At 47.2% G+C, this 18,300-nt stretch overlaps 1 protein-coding gene across 2 annotated transcripts in view; it reads left to right on the top strand.

The window, feature by feature from the left end:
* Positions 1-269: 269 nt before the first annotated feature.
* Positions 270-18,300, top strand: part of LOC126985006 (uncharacterized) — a 64,621-nt gene continuing 46,590 nt past the window's right edge. Inside the window, exon 1 of one of the 2 annotated variants that reach the window (XM_050839234.1) lies at positions 270-1,801. In XM_050839234.1, the coding sequence (XP_050695191.1) occupies positions 544-1,801 (1,258 nt within the window). In that variant the 5' untranslated portion in view covers positions 270-543. The remainder of the gene's footprint in view (positions 1,802-18,300) is intronic. The other variant, XM_050839233.1, reaches the window with a different exon arrangement.

Below are 18,300 nucleotides of genomic sequence, written 5' to 3'. Positions count from 1 at the left end.
GGAGGAGGAGGAGGAGGAGGAGGAGGCGCGTCGCTCCAGCGGTCACGTGGGTTTTACGACTCGGTGGGAGAGGCTGAAGAAGGCGATGCAGGAGAGAGAGAGAGAGAGAGAGAGAGAGAGAGAGAGAGAGAGAGAGAGAGAGAGAGAGAGAGAGAGCATACATACCCTTTTCTCATTATTCTTAACCCCTTCTACTACTACAACTACTGCTACTACTACTACTACTTCTACTACTACTACTACAACAAAAAATAACAGTGTGTAATCTTTCGGCCAGGGATGAGGGTGTGGGTTGTGTGGGTTGGTGTGGGTGGAATGAGGGTGTGGGTGTGGGATGGGCGTACTACTTTCACCAACATTTCGGCCGGGCGTCAGTTGTATTACGTCCCACTGTCCCAGCGTGATACTCTCAGCCTTTTCCTTGAGCGTCCCAGCCAGTGGTCGGTGGAGCCAAGGCGGCACACGGCGAGGACAAACCATCCCAGAAGGGAACAACGTTGATAACCTGCACGTTCCTGCTAAATATTGTTCATTTACATTAAAATGACTCAGCAAAAGAAAATGAAGAAGGCTAAATGCTGCGGGTGCTTCGCCTGGCTCTTCGCCAGGTGGGCACGCCGCAGCCCCCCCGAGGACCTCGACTCCACCGTCGAGGACACCAAAAACGCCCAGGACGATGCAGGTGAACGGGGCCAAGGGTCCCTGAGCCTGGTCTGCCTGGAGAACGCTGCTCAGCCTCTCTCTGTGGTGGAGGAGGAACTCCCCTCCGACACCCAGGATGCTGATGGGGTCGTGGAAGAGGCAGGAAAGGAGAGCCATGGCAGGAAGCCTGAAACTCTCGTCATCACTATCCACTTGGTCAAGAGAGAAAGGGTCGACAAGCCAGTGGACAAAAATACAGTCGCAGAAAAAGACTGGAAGCAAAAGGAAGGCCATGGCAGGAAGCCTGAAACTCTCGTCATCACCATTCACTTGGTCAAGAGAGAAAGGGTCGACAAGCCAGTGGACGAAAATACAGTCGCAGAAAAAGACTGGAAGCAAAAGGAAGGCCATGGCAGGAGGGTTGAAACCCTGATCATTACTCTGCACATGGTCAAGAGAGAAAAGATCAAAGAGGTGTACGAGGAGCTGCCCTCCGAGCATCACGGCACTGCTGGGGACGCTCCCTCCTGCAGGAGCAAGGCTGTCACCGGGCCACCAGAGAAGACGCCCCTCAAGAGCAGCTTCAGAAAGCACGATGCACCTCCAAACCCCGCCAAGAAAGTTGTCAGGTTCAGCTTCCAAAACCTGAACACTTTCGTCAAAGATCGAGAACTGTACTGTGGCTACGACTACTTCAAGTACGGCTTCCCTCTCTCCATGATTCGTTCTGAGCTGGAAAGAACAGTGAAGCCACAGGAAGAGCCAGCAAAGGAAGCAGTGAACAAACTGCCAGAGAAAACGGTATCAGAGAAAGCAACACATTCAGACAACAAAACCACTGAGCCACAACATCTCACAGGGATCCTCAAGAAAGGAAAGACGGCCAGCACCGCTCATAAATGTCTCCGCTTTAACTTCCAAAACCTGAACACTTTCGTCAAGGATCGTGAACTGTACTGTGGCTACGACTACTTCAAGTACGGCTTCCCTCTCTCCATGATTCGTTCTGAGCTGCAAAAGCCAAAGGAGAGAACAGTGAAGTCACAGGAAGGGCCAGTACAGGACGCAGCAAACAAACACAATACACTGCACCAGCAGACAGTTAGAGCAGCTGGCTGTGCACCAATGAATACCACTACTGAAGGGAAGTCTCCTAAAGGTATTCTTAAGAAAGAAAAGATGCCAGGGTCCACCTGTCCAAAACACGTGCGCTTCAACCTTGGTAACCTCCGCGCCCCCGTTAAGGAACGTGAGCTGTACCGTGGCCACGACTACTTCAGATACGCCGAGCCGCTCCAAGTCACTCAGTCTCCAAACTTCACCTCGAGGCCCCACCACCAGCCCGTTAGATCCGCCTCTAACTCGCTGCGCGGCGCACCTCGGCACCTCGGGAGGCCGAGGACACAGCGGAGCAACGACTCCTTCCAGCAAAACAGTGGCCGGAATGCTGCACACAACTACACCAACAACCGCCACTCACAGCACCGCCATCACAACTCCAGCAGCCACGTCTCGCCCAGATACGAAACAAGGTATTTCTACGAAGGGCAGACAAACCCAGGCACCAACTCCCGCAGCAGAAGTCGTGTCAAGAGAGGCGCCAAGCCGAGTGAAGGCGATGTTCTGGGAGCACAGGGCGAGTACACAGCGTCGTGATCAAACTCAAATGTTCAGCGACGTACAGTTGACGTACATTGCGGGTGCATTTCTCAATACCCGCTGAACAGTAACTGTCGTTGATTGGTGATAACAGTGACTGAGGAGTGCCAAGAAGCACCACAAACACGCTGCGAGGAACGGCTCGCCAGCTGACTAAAATCACCGTGCAGAGGAACACGTCCCAGGGAACGGTGGCACTTTACGGAACACATTGTTCAAGAGTGTCGCATCTGTGGGGAGTGTTGCGATGCATGGGTGTGCTTACATTTCTTATCTTATATTTCAAATGAAAAATAGAAAATGTTGTCTTACAAAAAACCTTAGGCAGGGACAGCAGGGTCGTGTTCTTCAGAACAAGAAACGTTATGTAAGGAGTTGTCTAAACGACCACCTTAGCAAGGCTGTGTCACCTGCGAATCTAAGGTTACTCTCTCTCTCTCTCTCTCTCTCTCAAGCTTACACGGTCTTGGAGTCAGGAATCTGTGTCACCACCAAAACCACCATCACCACCACCACCACCACCATCACCACCAACAAAAAAAACTACCCCCCCCCTACACTACTTTTAACCCTCTCTCCACAATCATAACCACCCCAACCCCACACAATCACCACCACCACCACCCCGCACCTCCTCGCCCAACCTTCCGTCTGTACCATCGCCGCGCCCCGCCGTGCCCGCCGCCGCCGCCGTCAGTACAGGAGGCAGCGGAAGCCCTTGGAGGCCCGAACATAAGAACAGAGTGTATAACAACCCGCCGAAGAGACATAAACCCCGGCGCTAACGTCCAGCCCTGAAGGCTTGTTGGCTACACCTCCTTCCGGGCACTGTATAGGGGGGGGAGGGAGGATGGGGAAGGGGGGGGGAAGAGGGAGTGGAGAGAGAGAGAGAGAGAGAGAGAGAGAGAGAGAGAGAGAGAGAGAGAGAGAGAGAGAGAGAGAGAGAGAGAGAGAGAGAGAGAGAGAGATGAATGAAGAAAAGAAAAGAAACAATGAGTGAATTAAAGAATGTAAATAAATAAACGAAAGAAAGAATTAGAGAGAGAGAGAGAGAGAGAGAGAGAGAGAGAGAGAGAGAGAGAGAGAGAGAGAGAGAGAGAGAGATCATGGAAGGCGGAAGGCGGAAGGCGGCAGGACCGGAGGCTGGCCAGCGCTTATCTCCTCACTGAATGAAGACCTCCTCCTCTTCCTCCTCCTCCTCTTGGCACCAGCTCCAGGATCACGACTCCGCCTCGACGCCCCCTTACGGCCCCTGATTCCCTTGTGTTTACGCCCTAGAGCTTATGTAAATCATGCCCCGAAAAAGCCAACAAGCCGAGATGGAGGGAAAAAAAGGAAGTGACGCCGAGGAGGGAAAGATGCGGCGAACAGACAGACTAAACTACCGCCAATGAGAGAGAGAGAGAGAGAGAGAGAGAGAGAGAGAGAGAGGGGGGGGGGGGGTTAGGGGGGTAAGGGCCACGTGCTGACGCCTTTACGAGTCCCATGAAAAGTATCCCGGGAAAGAGGCAGCCACTTATCCCCATTGCTCTCTCTCTCTCTCTCTCTCTCACACTAGATCACATCGTCTTTCTTCTTTTTTCTTTCCTCCATTACTTCCTTCCATCCTCTCATTCCTCTTCCTCCACTTTTTTTTCCTCCTCCTCCACCAAGAAGAAGGAGGTGGAGGGTAAGGTTAGATACTCTTTATCTTAAACATATAAACATTTTTTTCACTCACTAATATAACGTCAGGATTTTTTCTCTGCTAAACTGACTACAGACTCGGGATGTTTGTTGCCTCACCGAATACACAGAGAGGTTGTTTTGGAGGGAAGGGTTGTGGCATGGTACGGTACGGTATAGTATGGTATGGGATGGGATGGGATGGTAAACAGCGGAGGGACAGGAAAACAAGCCCAGCACATGTGATTCCTGTTATTTTCTTGTATTACCATTCAAGAGGAAGGTATATCAGGTATCAGGACACCTCTTATCACGTAATTGACTGCTCTTTCGGCCACCTCTTTACAGGAGCAGCGAGTAGCGGTATTTTTTTTATTGTTTCCTTTTCTGTGTGCCCTTGTGCTGTCTCCTTTGCTGTAAAAAAAATTGCTTGTCTACTAAAATGATCTTCCTACACCCATGTTATTTTCCTCCTTATTCATCTTTCCTTACCCATGTCTAATCACTTTTTCCTTTTCCTCTATTTTGGGGGGCTCCTTTTCTCCCTCTTTATCACATATTTCTTATCCCCCTCTTTCTATCCTCCCTTCGCCCTCTATTCCTTTCTTTCTTACCTCCCTTTATTTCTACCCCTTCTTCTATTTTTTGTTGGCCCTTTTCTCCCTCTTTATCACACATTTCTTATTCCCTTCTTTCTGCCCTCCCTTCGACCTCCATTCCTTTCTTCCTTACCTTAATTTCTACCCATTCTTCCTCTCCATGTTGGTTTTTATATTCCCTCTTTCTCTTATTTTTTGTTGGTTTTTTTCTCCCTCTTTATCATACATTTTTTATCTCCTTTTTCTATTCTCCCTTCGCCCTTCATTCCTTACCTTTCTCTTTTCTTCCCTCTATTTCTACCCCTTCTTCCTCTCCATATTGTTTTTTATATCCCTTCTTTTTTCTCTCATTCTCTTCCCCTCTTTCTACTTCTTACCAGCTCTCTTTAACCCTCTTTTTCTCCCCTCTTTCAATCTAATTCTCTTTCCCTTTTTCCCTCTTCTTAACTCTTCATTAAAATTTTCTACATCTATATTTTTTTGTACTCATATTTCTCTTAACATTCAACTTTTCCCCGATCATCTTAGCTGCTGGTTTCTTTGTTAACCTTGCCTTCCTTTTCCTTTAGTTGCCCCTTCATTCCCTGCTCTTCTCCTCACCCACAATACACATCCCCTCGCCCTCACATCCCATTCCCATCTTATCCCCTCACCCAGAAAGAGAGAGAGATAGGGGGGTAGGAGGGACAGGGCAGTTAGTGTAGTTTCGCCTTCCCTGCCATCATCCTCGGCGGTCGGGCATCAGGACAAGACAATAACATCTCGAGAAGGAAGATAAAAGTATTAAGAATCTTACAGGATCAGTGTGAGGCCTCGCGCGCGCCCGTGAAGGAGGAGAAGAAGGAGGGGGAAGAAGAAGAGGAAGCAGGAATATATGAAAGACAAGAGAAATGGAGACAGGAAGCAGAAAGAAAACAATAAACAGAAAAAGGAAGGAAAGGAAAGGGACGAAAGGATGGAAAGTAGAAAGTAATATTGAAGAAAGGAAAAAAAGAAGCAAGTATACAGGAGGAGGAGGAGGAGGAATGGAGATTAAGAGGAGAATATGAGGTCCCGCAAAGAGGAATGAACAAGAAGATAAATAAGGAGGATGGAGGGGAACGAAGATGATAGGGAGGTGAAGAAAAAAAGAAGAGGGGAGAAGATAAGAGAAAAAAAATGGAGGAGGAAAAAGTGGGTAGAAACAGATTATAGGAAAAAGAGAAAAGGAGAGAGCAAAACGAATGACGGAAGAAGGGGAATAGCAAATCAAGGAGAAGTGGAGAAGAGAAGACGAAAGGCGAGAGAAAAGAAGAAAAAAGAGAAGAGAAAGAGAAGTGCAGAGAAGTGAGAGGATGAAAGGGGAAGAAGGAGGGGAAAGAGGAAGAGGAAGGAGCAACCGAGTGTGAAGAGAGAGAGAGAGAGAGAGAGAGAGAGAGAGAGAGAGAGAGAGAGAGAGAGAGAGAGAGAGAGAGAGAGAGAGAGAGAGAGAGAGAAACCATGGAAGCGCAAGAATGAAGAAAAGGAGAAGAGGAGGAGGAAGAATAAAGAAAAAAAGAAAAAGGAAGGAAAGAGAGAGAGAGAGAGAGAGAGAGAGAGAGAGAGAGAGAGAGAGAGAGAGAGAGAGAGAGAGAGAGAGAGAGAGAGAGAGAGACCCCCACCCTCCCCTTCCCTTCCCTTCCCTCCCCTCCACCCCTCCGCCCCGCCCCACCCGAGTCACGCAACACAGTTATCTCCCTTTATTTTCCTCTTTTTTTCCTCCCTACTTGAGAAATATAAGCCAGGGAGGAAAAAAGGGCTTTGTCTCGTGCTTCTCCCTGTCCCTTTTCTTCCCCTCTTCCTCACTCCCTTCTTTATTTCCTTTCTTCCTTCCTACTTTATCTATCTCCTTTTTTGTGTCTCTTCTTCCCTTCCTCCTTTTCCTCCTTGTTTTCTTCCTTCCTTCCTTTTTTTCTTTCTTTTTTTCATTTATTCCCATTTTCCTTTTTATTCCATTCCTTTTCCTCCATCCTTCCTTCCTTCCTTCCTTCCTCCTTTCATTAGTTCCTCTTTTCCCTTCTTTCAGTCCTCTCCTCTCTCTTTCCTCTTCCTCTTCCTCTACTTTGATGTCAAGAGGCCGCCGCACACACACACACACACACACACACACACACACACACATGCACACACAGACGCTGTGTGCAATGTGTGTGTGTGTGTGTGTGTGTGTGTGTGTGTGTGTGTGTGTGTGTGTGTGTGTGTGTGTGTGTGTGTATGTGTAATTCCTCCTTCCAGCCGTCCATCCTGCCACGTTCATCTCAGCTTCGTCTCGTGACACTGATGCTGCATCCCGCGCCTCGCATCCTGCCTCCTACCTCTCTTATTGACTGACTGACTGACTGACTGGTTGAATTACTGACTGGCTGGCTGACGGGCTGACTGACTGACTGACTGGCTGGTTGAATTACTGACTGACTGGCTGGCTGACGGGCTGACTGACTGACTGACTGGCTGGTTGAATTACTGACTGGCTGGCTGGCTGATTTACTGACTGACTGACTGGTTGGCTGACTGACGAGCTAAATGACTGATTGGCTGACTGACTAACTGGATGGATAACTGACTGGCTGAATTACTGACCGTCTGATTTACCGAATGACTGTCTGAATGATTTAATGACTGATCAACTGCTTTGCTACCCACTGGCTGACTAATTAACTGACTGGCTGACTGATTTAATGACTGGTTGACTGATTTACCGACTGCCTGGCTTACTGATCCACTAACTGACTTGCTGGCAGATTGGTTGACTTACTAAACTACAGACTGGCACTGACAATTTCTGACTGCCTGAGGAATTGACTGACTGACTGACGGGGTGACTGGATGACTAACTGCCTTCACCTTTCCTCCACTGATTGACTGACTGACTGACTGACTGAGTGGCTTTTCTGGTGAACTGGATAACCGACTCTGCTGATTTTAACCTCTTCCGCTATTTGACTCTCGACTCTATTCAGGAGCAGTAAGTAGCGGGCTTTTTTTTCTTTAATATTGTTTTCTTTTCTTTTTTACGCCCTTGAACTGTCTCCTTTGCTGTAAAAAAAAACACCAGTCAGGTATACCGTTAATTAAGACTCCTTCCCAAGACTGTCACACCCGCACACACACACTCACACACACACACACAGACGCACACACACCTTCCAAACACACAGACACACACCTCCACATCATACCTACCACACCACCACTTGTCTAGACCTGCAAAATACCACCACTACCACACACACCACCACCACAACACCCCCCTTCCCCCTTACCTCTCACCACGCCCCCTTCCCCTTCCCCCCCCCTCCCCACCTCAGGACACCTCACCTTTAAAAATCAAATGAAAACCTCACCAAAGGGGCGTCACGCGTACCTACTCTTCCCTCTCCCCTCTCCTCTCTTCTCCCCTCCCCTCCCCACCCGTCTCAAACGTAAAGAAAAACACAGCGTCGAGAGAGAGAGAGAGAGAGAGAGAGAGAGAGAGAGAGAGAGAGAGAGAGAGAGAGAGAGAGAGAGAGGTTCTTTTACCCTCTTTCTGTCACTTCTTTCTTTTTTCTCTTCCTCTTCTTCTTCCACTTTACTTTTCCCTCTTAAACATCCTTAATCTTCCTCCCTTTCCTCTTTTTTTTCATCCTCCTCCACATTTCTCACATTCTTCCACCTCCTCCTCCACACTTCCTCCTTTTTTCCTCATTCACACACACACACACACACACACACACACACACACACACACACACACACACACACCTGAATACACTTGAAACTGCATATACATTTTCCCACTCTTCCTCCCTTCCTTCCTTCCTTCTTTTTTCTTTCTTCCTTCCTTCCTCCCTTCCTAACTCAGCATCCTCACCCATAGCTTTCCCCGTCTTTTCCTCCCTTTCTCCCTTCCCTCCATTTCCCCTTCCTCCCTCTGCCACTCCCTCCCTCTCTCTCTCTCTCTCTCTCTGAATAATAGATTCCCTCCCTCTTCCCTTCCTTCTTTCCTTAATTCTTGTTCTGTTCCCTCTTTTTCACCCCTCAGTTTGACTTTGAACCCAGTTAACTTTCCTTTCTCCTTCTTTCTTTCATTTTCTTCATCCTTCATTCCTTCTTTCCTTTTTCCTTCCTGAACGTCTACTTGTTCAATCGTTTCCTTCCTTTCTTCCTTCCTTCCATTGTTCATTTCTTTCATCATTCACTCATTCATACCCTTCCTTCCTTTCTCATTCCTTGCTTTCCTTCTTTCCCGACTACTTGTTCTATTCCTTCCTTTCTACCTCCCTTCCATCCTTTCCTCTTTTCTTTCTCTATCTTCCCTTCTTAACTTCTCCTCCTCCTACCTCCCTACCTACTTACCTACCCAATAACCAAGCTACCTTCTTCTTACCTTCCTGCCTTCTCTCCCTCCCTTCCCACCTCTCCCTCCTCACTCCTCCCTTCCCACCCTTCGCTCAACGGCCCGCCATCAAATCGTGAGAGAAGTGGAAGGGAAACCTAAGAAACTGGAGGACTTTGCCGATCTGCGAGACGTGGCGACGCGGTATCAAAAGAGGATCACGAGAGAGGAAGGAGAGAGTAGACAGAGGACTGAGGACTGACTCTCTCTCTCTCTCTCTCTCTCTCTCTCTCTCTCTTCTATGCTCTCCACACAGGAACCACAAAAAGAGAGAGAGGACTGAGGACTGACTCTCTCTCTCTGCCTTCTCTTCTACGCTAACCACAAAGGAACCACAAAGAGAGAGAGAGAGAGAGAGAGAGAGAGAGAGAGAGAGAGAGAGAGAGAGAGAGAGAGAGAGAGAGAGAATAAAGATGTTGCGTTATAAGCTAGCGTAAGAAAAGGGAAAATGGTATATGTATGAGAGAGAGAGAGAGAGAGAGAGAGAGAGAGAGAGAGAGAGAGAGAGAGAGAGAGAGAGAGAGAGAGAGTTTACGTGTGTGTGTGTGTGTGTGTGTGTGTGTGTGTGTGTGTGAGGGTTACCTAACTCGAAAGATTAACAAACATCATCAAGCACTTACGCTGTTAAAATGTTCCTGATCACACCACTCACGGCCCCTGCACACACACACACACACACACACACACACACACTCACACACACACACACACACACAGAGGAGCCTGAAAACTAAAAAAAATATTGACACTTCAGAACAAGATAACTGATAATGAAAATAATGATGATGATAATGAGGAGGAGAGGAAGAAGAGGTGGTCGGTTTAGTTATATCTATGAGAATGGAAGGAAGGAAGGTGATGGAGAGAAGGGAGAGAGAGGGAAGATTAGAGGAGAGGGAAGGGTGTAGACTGCAGAGGGAGGAAAGATTAAGTGACGAAAAAGAAATGGGGATAAAAGAGGAAATGGAGAAAGAAGAGATGATAGACGGACGAAGAAGAGGAGGAAAAAGGAAGAGTGAATGGTAAGGAGGAATTAAAGAAGGAAAGTAAGAAAGAAGAAGGGAAGGAGAGTAGAGGGAGGGAGAGGAAGGACTACCATGGTTTAGGTTGACTCAGGTTAGGTTAGATTAGGTTAGGTTTGTTTAGGTTAAATTAGGTTAGGTTTGTTTAGGTTAGGTTAGGTTAGGTTAGGTTTGGTTAGATTAGATTAAGTTAGGTTTGTTTGGGTTAGGTTAGATTAAGTTAGATTAGGTTTGTTTAGGTTAGGTTAGGTTAGGTTAGGTTTGTTTAGGTTAGATTAAGTTAGGTTTGTTTAGGTTAGGTAAGGTTAGATTAAGTCAGGTTAGGTTAGATTAAGTTAGGTTTGCTTAGGTTAGGTCAGGTTAGGTTAGGTTAGATTAAGTTAGGATTGTCTACGCAGGTTTAGATTGCTTCAAGTAAGGTTAAGTTAAGATTATGTTGGCTTAGTTAATGCTCGTCGAGGATACTGATCGCCTCTTGAGATTGTTGTATTATGCGTCCAAAGAACAAAAATTACTCCAGGGCGTGAAGGATGAGTTCAGAGGAGGAGATTGCAGAGGACGAGGAGGAGGAGGAAGAGGGAGAGAAGGAGGAGGAGGAGGAGGAGGAGGAGGAGAAGCTGGCAGAGGAGGAGGAGGAGGAGAAGCTGGCAGAGGAGGAGGAGGAGGAGGGAGTAGGTGAAGGAGAACAAGGAAGAGGAGAAGAAAGAGGGAGAGGGAGAGGAGGAGGAGGAAGAGGAGGAGGGGGAGGTGCTGGTGGTTATTGGAGTTAAAAATAGGATCATATGTACAAACGTCATACAGGAGGAGGAGGAGGAGGAGGAGGAGGAGGAATAACACGTCGAAATTTCTTGCTGTAAGTTTCTCCGCAGTCCACTAGCAAGCCTCCTCTCTCTCTCTCTCTCTCTCTCTCTCCCTCTTCCCTTTTCCCATTTCACCATTCCTCCCTCTTCCCCTCTTTCCTCCTCTCTCTCTCTCTCCCTTTCCCTTCCTTTCCCTAGAGACCTCCTCCCTCCCCTCCCTCCTCCCCTCATCTCCCCACTGCAGCAGCCCATACCTTCCCCTCCCCTCCCTTCCCTTCCCTTCCTTCCCCTTCCCTTCCCCCTCACAACCCGCGGTCCATCAAGGTTATACTCCCCTAACCCCCCCCCTCTCTCTCTCTCTCTCTCTCTTTCTTCACCGTTCATTGCCCATCACCAGACCATATCCTCTCTCTCTCTCTCTCTCTCTCTCTCTCTCTCTCTCTCTCTCTCTCTCTCATACTGTCTCTCTTTCCTCGCCTTTCATTGCCTATCACCAGACCACCACCTCCTCCTCCTCCTCCTCCTCCTCCTCGGCCCGTGATCTATAATTCAGGGCGTGAGTGAGTCAGGGCAGCGAGTGGCGACGATACTCACAGATTAGTAAAGGAAGAAGACCCCCCGGAGGAACTTGTGGTGTGGGACAGGGAGGGGGGGGAGGCTGTGTGTGTGTGTGTGTGTGTGTGTGTGTGTGTGTGTGTGTGTGTGTGTGTGTGTGTGTGTGTGTGTGTGTGTGTTGTGAAGGATTCCGCCGCGTGTTTTTTTTTTTTTTAGGATTTTGTTTGTTTGTTTTCGTTGTTTTTTTATTCTGGGCGACAATGTTGAAAAAATGTATGTATATAAAATTGTATTTGTTAGAAGTGTTTTTGTTTGTTTGTTTGTTTGTGTAAGTGTTGTGTTTTGGGGTGAGGCAGTGTGTGTGTGTGTGTGTGTGTGTGTGTGTGTGTGTGTGTGTGTGTGTGTGTGTGTGTGTGTGTGTTTTAGAAGGTTGGCGTGTATTTTTATTTATTTTTTCTATAATTTTTTCATCCTCCTCCTACTACCACTATTACTACTACTACTACTACTACTACTGCTACTGCCACTACTACTACTACTACTACTACTACTACTACTACATCTTTATTTGTTGTTGTCTTGACGGTCCATTCTTTTCATCATCATCATCATCATCATCATCATATTATTATTATTATTATTATTATTATTATTATTATTATTATTATTATTATTACTCAAACGCAACTTCAACTCTAAATAATAAAGAAGAAGAGGAGGAAGAGGAGGAGGAGGAGGAGAAGGAGGAGGCAGAATAAAATAACGAGAGGAAAAAACGAGTAAATGGAGAGGAAATAGAAATAACAACACAAAGAGGAATAGGAGATGGAAGGAGAAGAGGAAGAAAGGAGAAAGGAAAAATTAAGAAGCTATGTGAAGATGGGGAGGAGGAGAAAGAGGAGGAGGAGGTGGAGGAATTCTTAACTAGAGGTGACGGTACTTTCCTCTCTCCATTCCTCCTCCTCCTCCTCCTCCTCCTTCTGCGTGTGGCCTAAGCCGTGATAGAGGACAGCAGGCTACACGAGAAGGGGAGGAAGGGAGGGAGGGAGGGAGGGAGAGATGGAGAAAGGGAGGGAGGGAGGGAAGGAAGAGAGAAGTAGGGGAAATGACAGAGGAGAGGCAAGATGTTGAGGGAGGTAATGAAGGAAGGCGATTTTGGAGGGAGGGAAGATTGGAGAGAGAGAGAGAGAGAGAGAGAGAGAGAGAGAGAGAGAGAGAGAGAGAGAGAGAGAGAGAGAGAGAGAGAGAGAGAGAGAGAGAGAAAGGAGGAAGGAAAAACAATCAAGTGAAGGAAAAGAAATGGAGATATAAGAGAAAATGAAGAAAAAATGAGAGAGAGAGAGAGAGAGAGAGAGAGAGAGAGAGAGAGAGAGAGAGAGAGATGAATATATAGGAATGGGAGGAATGGAGGATATAAGTAAGGAGAAAGGGAAGGAAGAAGAAAAGGAGGAAAAAAAATGGAGAGGGAAGAAGCAGGATGGCGGAGAAAAGGAAGGAGAGAGAATAAGAGAAAAAAAAGAGATGGAGAGAGGAGAGAAAGAGGATGGTGAAGAGAAATAAGGAGAGAAAAAGATGGAGAAGATAGAAAAGAGGAGAGAAGGAAAGAGAAGGAAAAAGAGAAAGAGATGGAGAAAGGAAAGAAGGAGGATGATGGTGAAGAGAAAAAAGATGAAAGGGAAGGAGAAGGAAGAAGAGGAGAAAAAAGGACGAAGAGTGTATGGAAGAAGGGAAAAATAGGAGGGTGGTTGGGAAGAGAAGGAAGGAAGGAAGGAGGGAAGGAGGGAAGAAGAGGAAACTAAAGAGGGGTAACGGGAGGGGAGGGGAAGGGAAGGGAAGGGAAGGGAGGGGAGGGGAGGGGTGGGGAGGGGAAGGGAAGGGCAGCGAGGGGAGGGGAGGGGAAGGGAGGGGGAGAAAGGGCAGCTTGATGTCTGTTATGAATCACTTGTTTTTTTGTTTCTTTGTTTTTTATCTTTCTTCAGAGGACAAAAAAAATATCCATCAACCGACCCACACACACACACACACACACACACACACACACACACACACACAGCGTTCTCTCTCTCTCTCTCTGACGCTGGAAAAGATATGAAGAGTAAATAAAGATGAAAGTAAGAAAGGAAGGAAGGAAGAGAGAGAGAGAGAGAGAGAGAGAGAGAGAGAGAGAGAGAGAGAGAGAGAGAGAGAGAGAGAGAGAGAGAGAGAGAGAGAGAGAGGAAAGATAAGGGGGAGAGAGGGAAGGAGGATAAAAATGGACCCCCTTCTGTAGTAGTAGTAGAAGTAGTAGTAGTAGTAGTAGTAGTAGTAGTAGTAGTAGTAGTAGTGAACGAGTGTAAGGGAAAAAAAGCGAAAGAGGGAGAGACAAGAAACTGAGAAGACAGAACGAAGAGAAGAGGAAGGAAAGGCGAGGAAAGAGTGGAGGAAAAAAAGTAACGAGAAGGAGGAGGAGGAGGAAGGGAAACATGATAAAAAGCAAGGCACAGAAAAGAGCGAAGAACTAGGAATAGAGGGAGGGGAAGAGAGAGAGAGAGAGAGAGAGAGAGAGAGAGAGAGAGAGAGAGAGAGAGAGAGAGAGAGAAAGGATGGGAGCGAATAGAGAACTAATAACAGAGGAAGGAAGGGAGGGAAGAAAAGGAAGGGAGAAGGAGGAAAAAAAGCATAAAAACGAAGGAACAGGAAGGGTGCTAAGAGAGAACTGAGAAGAGGAAGGAATGAAAGAGAAGGGAGGAAATAGAAGATAGGGAGGGAGGAGAATGGAGGAGGAGGTAAAGGAGGGAGAAGCAGAAAACTTAGGGATAAAAGGGAGCCAGTAGAAAACTATAAGGAGAGGAAGGAAGGGAGGAAAGAGAAGGGAGGGAGAGAAGAAGAAAAAGGGAAGAGCAGGAAGAGAACGAGGAGAGGCCTAAGAGCAAAGGAAGGAAGGGAGGAAAGGGAGGAGGGAAAAGAAAAGGAGAGGAAGAAGAAAAACCGAAAAAGGGAAGGACAGGAAGGGAGGGAGAGAACTAAGTAAAGGGAGGAAGGGAGGGAAGAGAAGGGAGGGAGAAAAGAAGATGGAGGAAGGGGAAAAGGAAAGGAGGGAGAGAAACAAAAAAAAAAGGAAAGAACAGGAAGGGAGCGAAGAGAGAACTTATTAGGGGAAAGATGGAAAGAGAGGAAGAGGGAAGAGAAGGAAGGGAGGGAAGGAAGAGAAGGGATAGAAAAGAAAAGAGTAAGAAAGGAAGGGAAGAGGAGGGAAGAGAAGGGATAGAAAAGGAAACAGAGTAAGAAAGGAAGAGAAGGGAGGGAGGAAAGGAAGAGAAGGGATAGAAAAGGAAAGAGGAAGAAAGAAAGGAAGGGAAGGGAGAAAGGAAGGGAAGAGAAGGGAGGGAGGGAGGGAGAGGAGGGGAGGGACCACGACTCTCAAGACACCAAACCAGCCACAACAAGAATCCATTGTGTATGTTCCTGCCACAAGACCGCCCGCCCCGCCTCGCCCCGCCCCGCCTCCCCCTATCAGAGGTTGCCCCAGCCTCTTCAACATACCACACCCCTCCTCCCCTTCCCCCTCTATCCACTCCATCCACCCACCCATCGCCACTCCACTCCAGCACCATTACACCTCTTCAACAGACCTCACTTGGCCCTATCCACCCTGCAAGCCCCGTCCCACTCCACTTCACCCTACTAGACCTCTCCCATAACACTCCACCCCTCCCTCCACATGTCCAACTGTTCACCCTCCCACCTTCCTCCCTTCCCTTCCACCCCTCCAACTACCCTGTTTTACTCTGCCAACAATTAACGTTCCCTCCCTCCGTAACCCTGTAAGCTTATAATCCTGCCATGGTTTGTCTCACCCTACCTCTATACCTTGCATCTCGCACCCCAAACACACACCCTTCCACCCTGCCACTCACGACCTTCCCCCTACCCTTCACGACCCTACTTACGTCACCCTCGCCAGCCTCTTCCTTCCCCTCACTGTCATGCCTCCCTACCCTCCTGTCCTTCCCTTCCTTTCTTCCCTCCCCAGCCTGTCTCCCCTTCCCAAATTCTGTTCTGCCTCACTCCCTTCCTTACCTCCCCAACCTGCCTCATACCTCACTCCCTTCCCTTCCCAGCTTCCCTCCCCTCACTCCCTTCCTACCTCCCATCTCTCTCCCTTTCTCTCTCTCTCTCTCTGTCCTGTCACGCCCCGGAATTTTGCAGTACCGTATTTTTCCCTCAAGGTAGTAACGAGGAGGATGTGGAGGAAACATGGAGGAGGAAGAAGAGGAGATGGGGAGGAAGAAAAAAAAGAAGAGAATGAAGAAAATGAACTAGAAGGACATGTCTTTTTATTTCAATCTCACCTGCTTCTCCCCCCCCCCCCTCTCTCTCTCTCTCTCTCTCTACCCTCCTTCCCTTCACTGCTTAATCCACATTCTCGCCTTGCTTATAAACGTTACATGTAGTGAAGAAAAGACTATACTGAATGTCGAAGGGAGGACACACACACACACACACACACACACACACACACACACACACACACACACACACACACATATCAGCTGATTAAAGTAGCGACCTGAGTAAGTGTTCATCAGGAGGTTCTATTACGCGTCATTCAGTCCGTCCACGCAATGTTCACGCCTTAATAATTTATGTAAAGAGTCTAGTGATATTAATTTACAGGCGGTACTCAACGGCGTCATGTTCCGCTATAACATAATATTCCAACGTTTTCCTTTCTCGTTTAATAGAAAATCAACGTTGTCGTTTTGTGTTTCGAGGGACGTTTTCCTTTTAAATGTTCTTTTGTTTTATTTTATTTATTTATATATCTATTTTTTTCTGACTCTTTTTGTTAGTGTTTTTATTTTGAAGGTAACTTACTGTTGAAGACGCGTTTTTTGTGTTTTTTTTTTAGTATTTTTATAAACTTTTTTTTTTGTCTGCGCAAGTAAGTTTTGTGACTGTACTTTTCAGCCTCAGTAACTTTTGTGTTCGTATTTTCAGTGAGGTAATAATTCTGTGAGCATTTTGACGGAGTGTTTCAGCATTGACGCTCGGGTAATTCTCTAGATTTTTTTAACTTGAAAAATGTTCGTAATTCCTAGAAGACACACGCTCTTGAAAATAATAATCCGCACTTCTTAAAAAAAAAATCCAGCACTTCTTAGAATCGCTCCATCAAGGAAGTCGTGTTCTCAAAAAAATTTCCGACTTAAGAAAAAATTCCACACTTATTAAAACCTTTCCTTGACGTTGTAACTCTGACAGCAGACGAAGTACTTGACCTTTGTCCCTGACCGTGGGGGGGAGGGATGGGAGAGGGGAAAGGGGGGAGGGGGGCAAGAGGGGAGGAGAGGGGAAGGGAAGGGAGGGATTGATGCCTGACCTCCCCTCCTTGACCTCACCCATTACCACGTGTGTGACCTCTCCCAGTGACCCCGTGCGAGGCGAGGAATGACCACACACACACACACACACACACACACACACACACACGCTATCATCACTACCAACAATAACAACATGATTTTACCAATACGATTACGTCTAACCTCCTCCTCCTCCTCCTCCTCCTCCTCCTCTTTTTTTCTCTCTTCAGACTCATCTCTAACTGTTTTTCAAGTTTTCTTCTTCTTCTTCTTCTTTCCTACTTGTTCTATTCTCCTCATTCTTCAACTTTTCCTTCTTTTTCTGCTGTTTTTTTTCTTCTTTTTATTCAACTTTCTTCTTCTTCTTCCTTTCTAAATCCTCCTTCTCTTACGAGACTTTTTCTCCTCTGCTTCTTTTTCTTCTTCCTCCTCTTCCTCCGCCTTCTCCTAACCCTGACCTTCCTTATCCTCCTCCTCCTCCTCCTCCTCCTCATCTCAGACCCTTTCCCTCCACCCTTCCCCACCCCCTCCCTTCTCTCCCTTCCCTCCCTCCCTCCCTTCATGATAACCGTTCCCGTCACATATATTTTTGGCGTTGCCTTCTCTGTGTTTCGTCCTGGCCGCCATAACGACTGAGAGGCGAAGGAAAAAAATATGTGAGGACCTCAAGTTTGTTTTCTTTTTCCTGTAATTTTAATCCTTCTTCTTTTGCAGAATAGTGACACGAGAATAGAGGAGAAAAAGGGATGGAGGAATAGTGGATAGGGGAGGAGAATTAAGGAAGGACTCTATAGGTTGGTAGATAGACAAGTAGTTAGGTAGAGAAGTTGGTTAGTGGATAGACAGGAAAAGGTAAATAGATAGATAGATAGAAAGACAGGTAAGAAGGCATAGAGAAGCTGGTTAGTGGGTAGGCAGGAACAGGTAAATAGATAGATAGATAGAAAGACAGGTAAGAAGGCATAGAGAAGCTGGTTAGTGGGTAGGAAGGAACAGGTAAATAGATAGATAGATAGGAAGATAGGTAAGTAGATAGGTAAGTGGGTGGGTAGGTAGGTGAGTTAGTGAATCCTCCTCCTCCTCCTTATCTTCCTCCTCTTCTTTCCTCCCTTCTCCCCCTCTTCCTCCTCCAGCAGAGAAGAGAGACACCCTATAGATAAGACTCTCTCTCTCTCTCTCTCTCTCTCTCTCTCTCTCTCTCTCTCTCTCTCGACTGACTCTTAAGGACCCGCATTATCGAAATTTATGTCTCCCGCGCCTCCTTTTTTTTTTTTTTTTTTTTACAGACGCTGAAGAAGAGTTACGTGACGAGATTAATTGCACACACACACACACACACACACACACACACACACACACACACACACACACACACACAGAGAAGAAGAAAAAGGAGGAAAAGAAAACATTGAAAGGACGAGCAGGAGGATGAGGAAGGGAAGAGGGGAAAAAAAGAGGAGGAGGGGGAGGAGGAGGAGGAAGAGGCGCTGGGTGGGCTTCCTCTGCTTAGTGAAGAGCCAGCCACTCCAACGTGTCTCCTTCATCTATCCACGGAGGAGGAGGAGGAGGAGGAGGAGGAGGAGGAGGAGGAAGAGGAGGAGGAGGAGGAGTGAAACACAT

Source organism: Eriocheir sinensis, chromosome 58 (assembly GCF_024679095.1).
Source record: "Eriocheir sinensis breed Jianghai 21 chromosome 58, ASM2467909v1, whole genome shotgun sequence".
Lineage (NCBI taxonomy): Eukaryota > Metazoa > Arthropoda > Malacostraca > Decapoda > Varunidae > Eriocheir > Eriocheir sinensis.
This window is presented reverse-complemented; position numbering and strand designations above follow the sequence as displayed.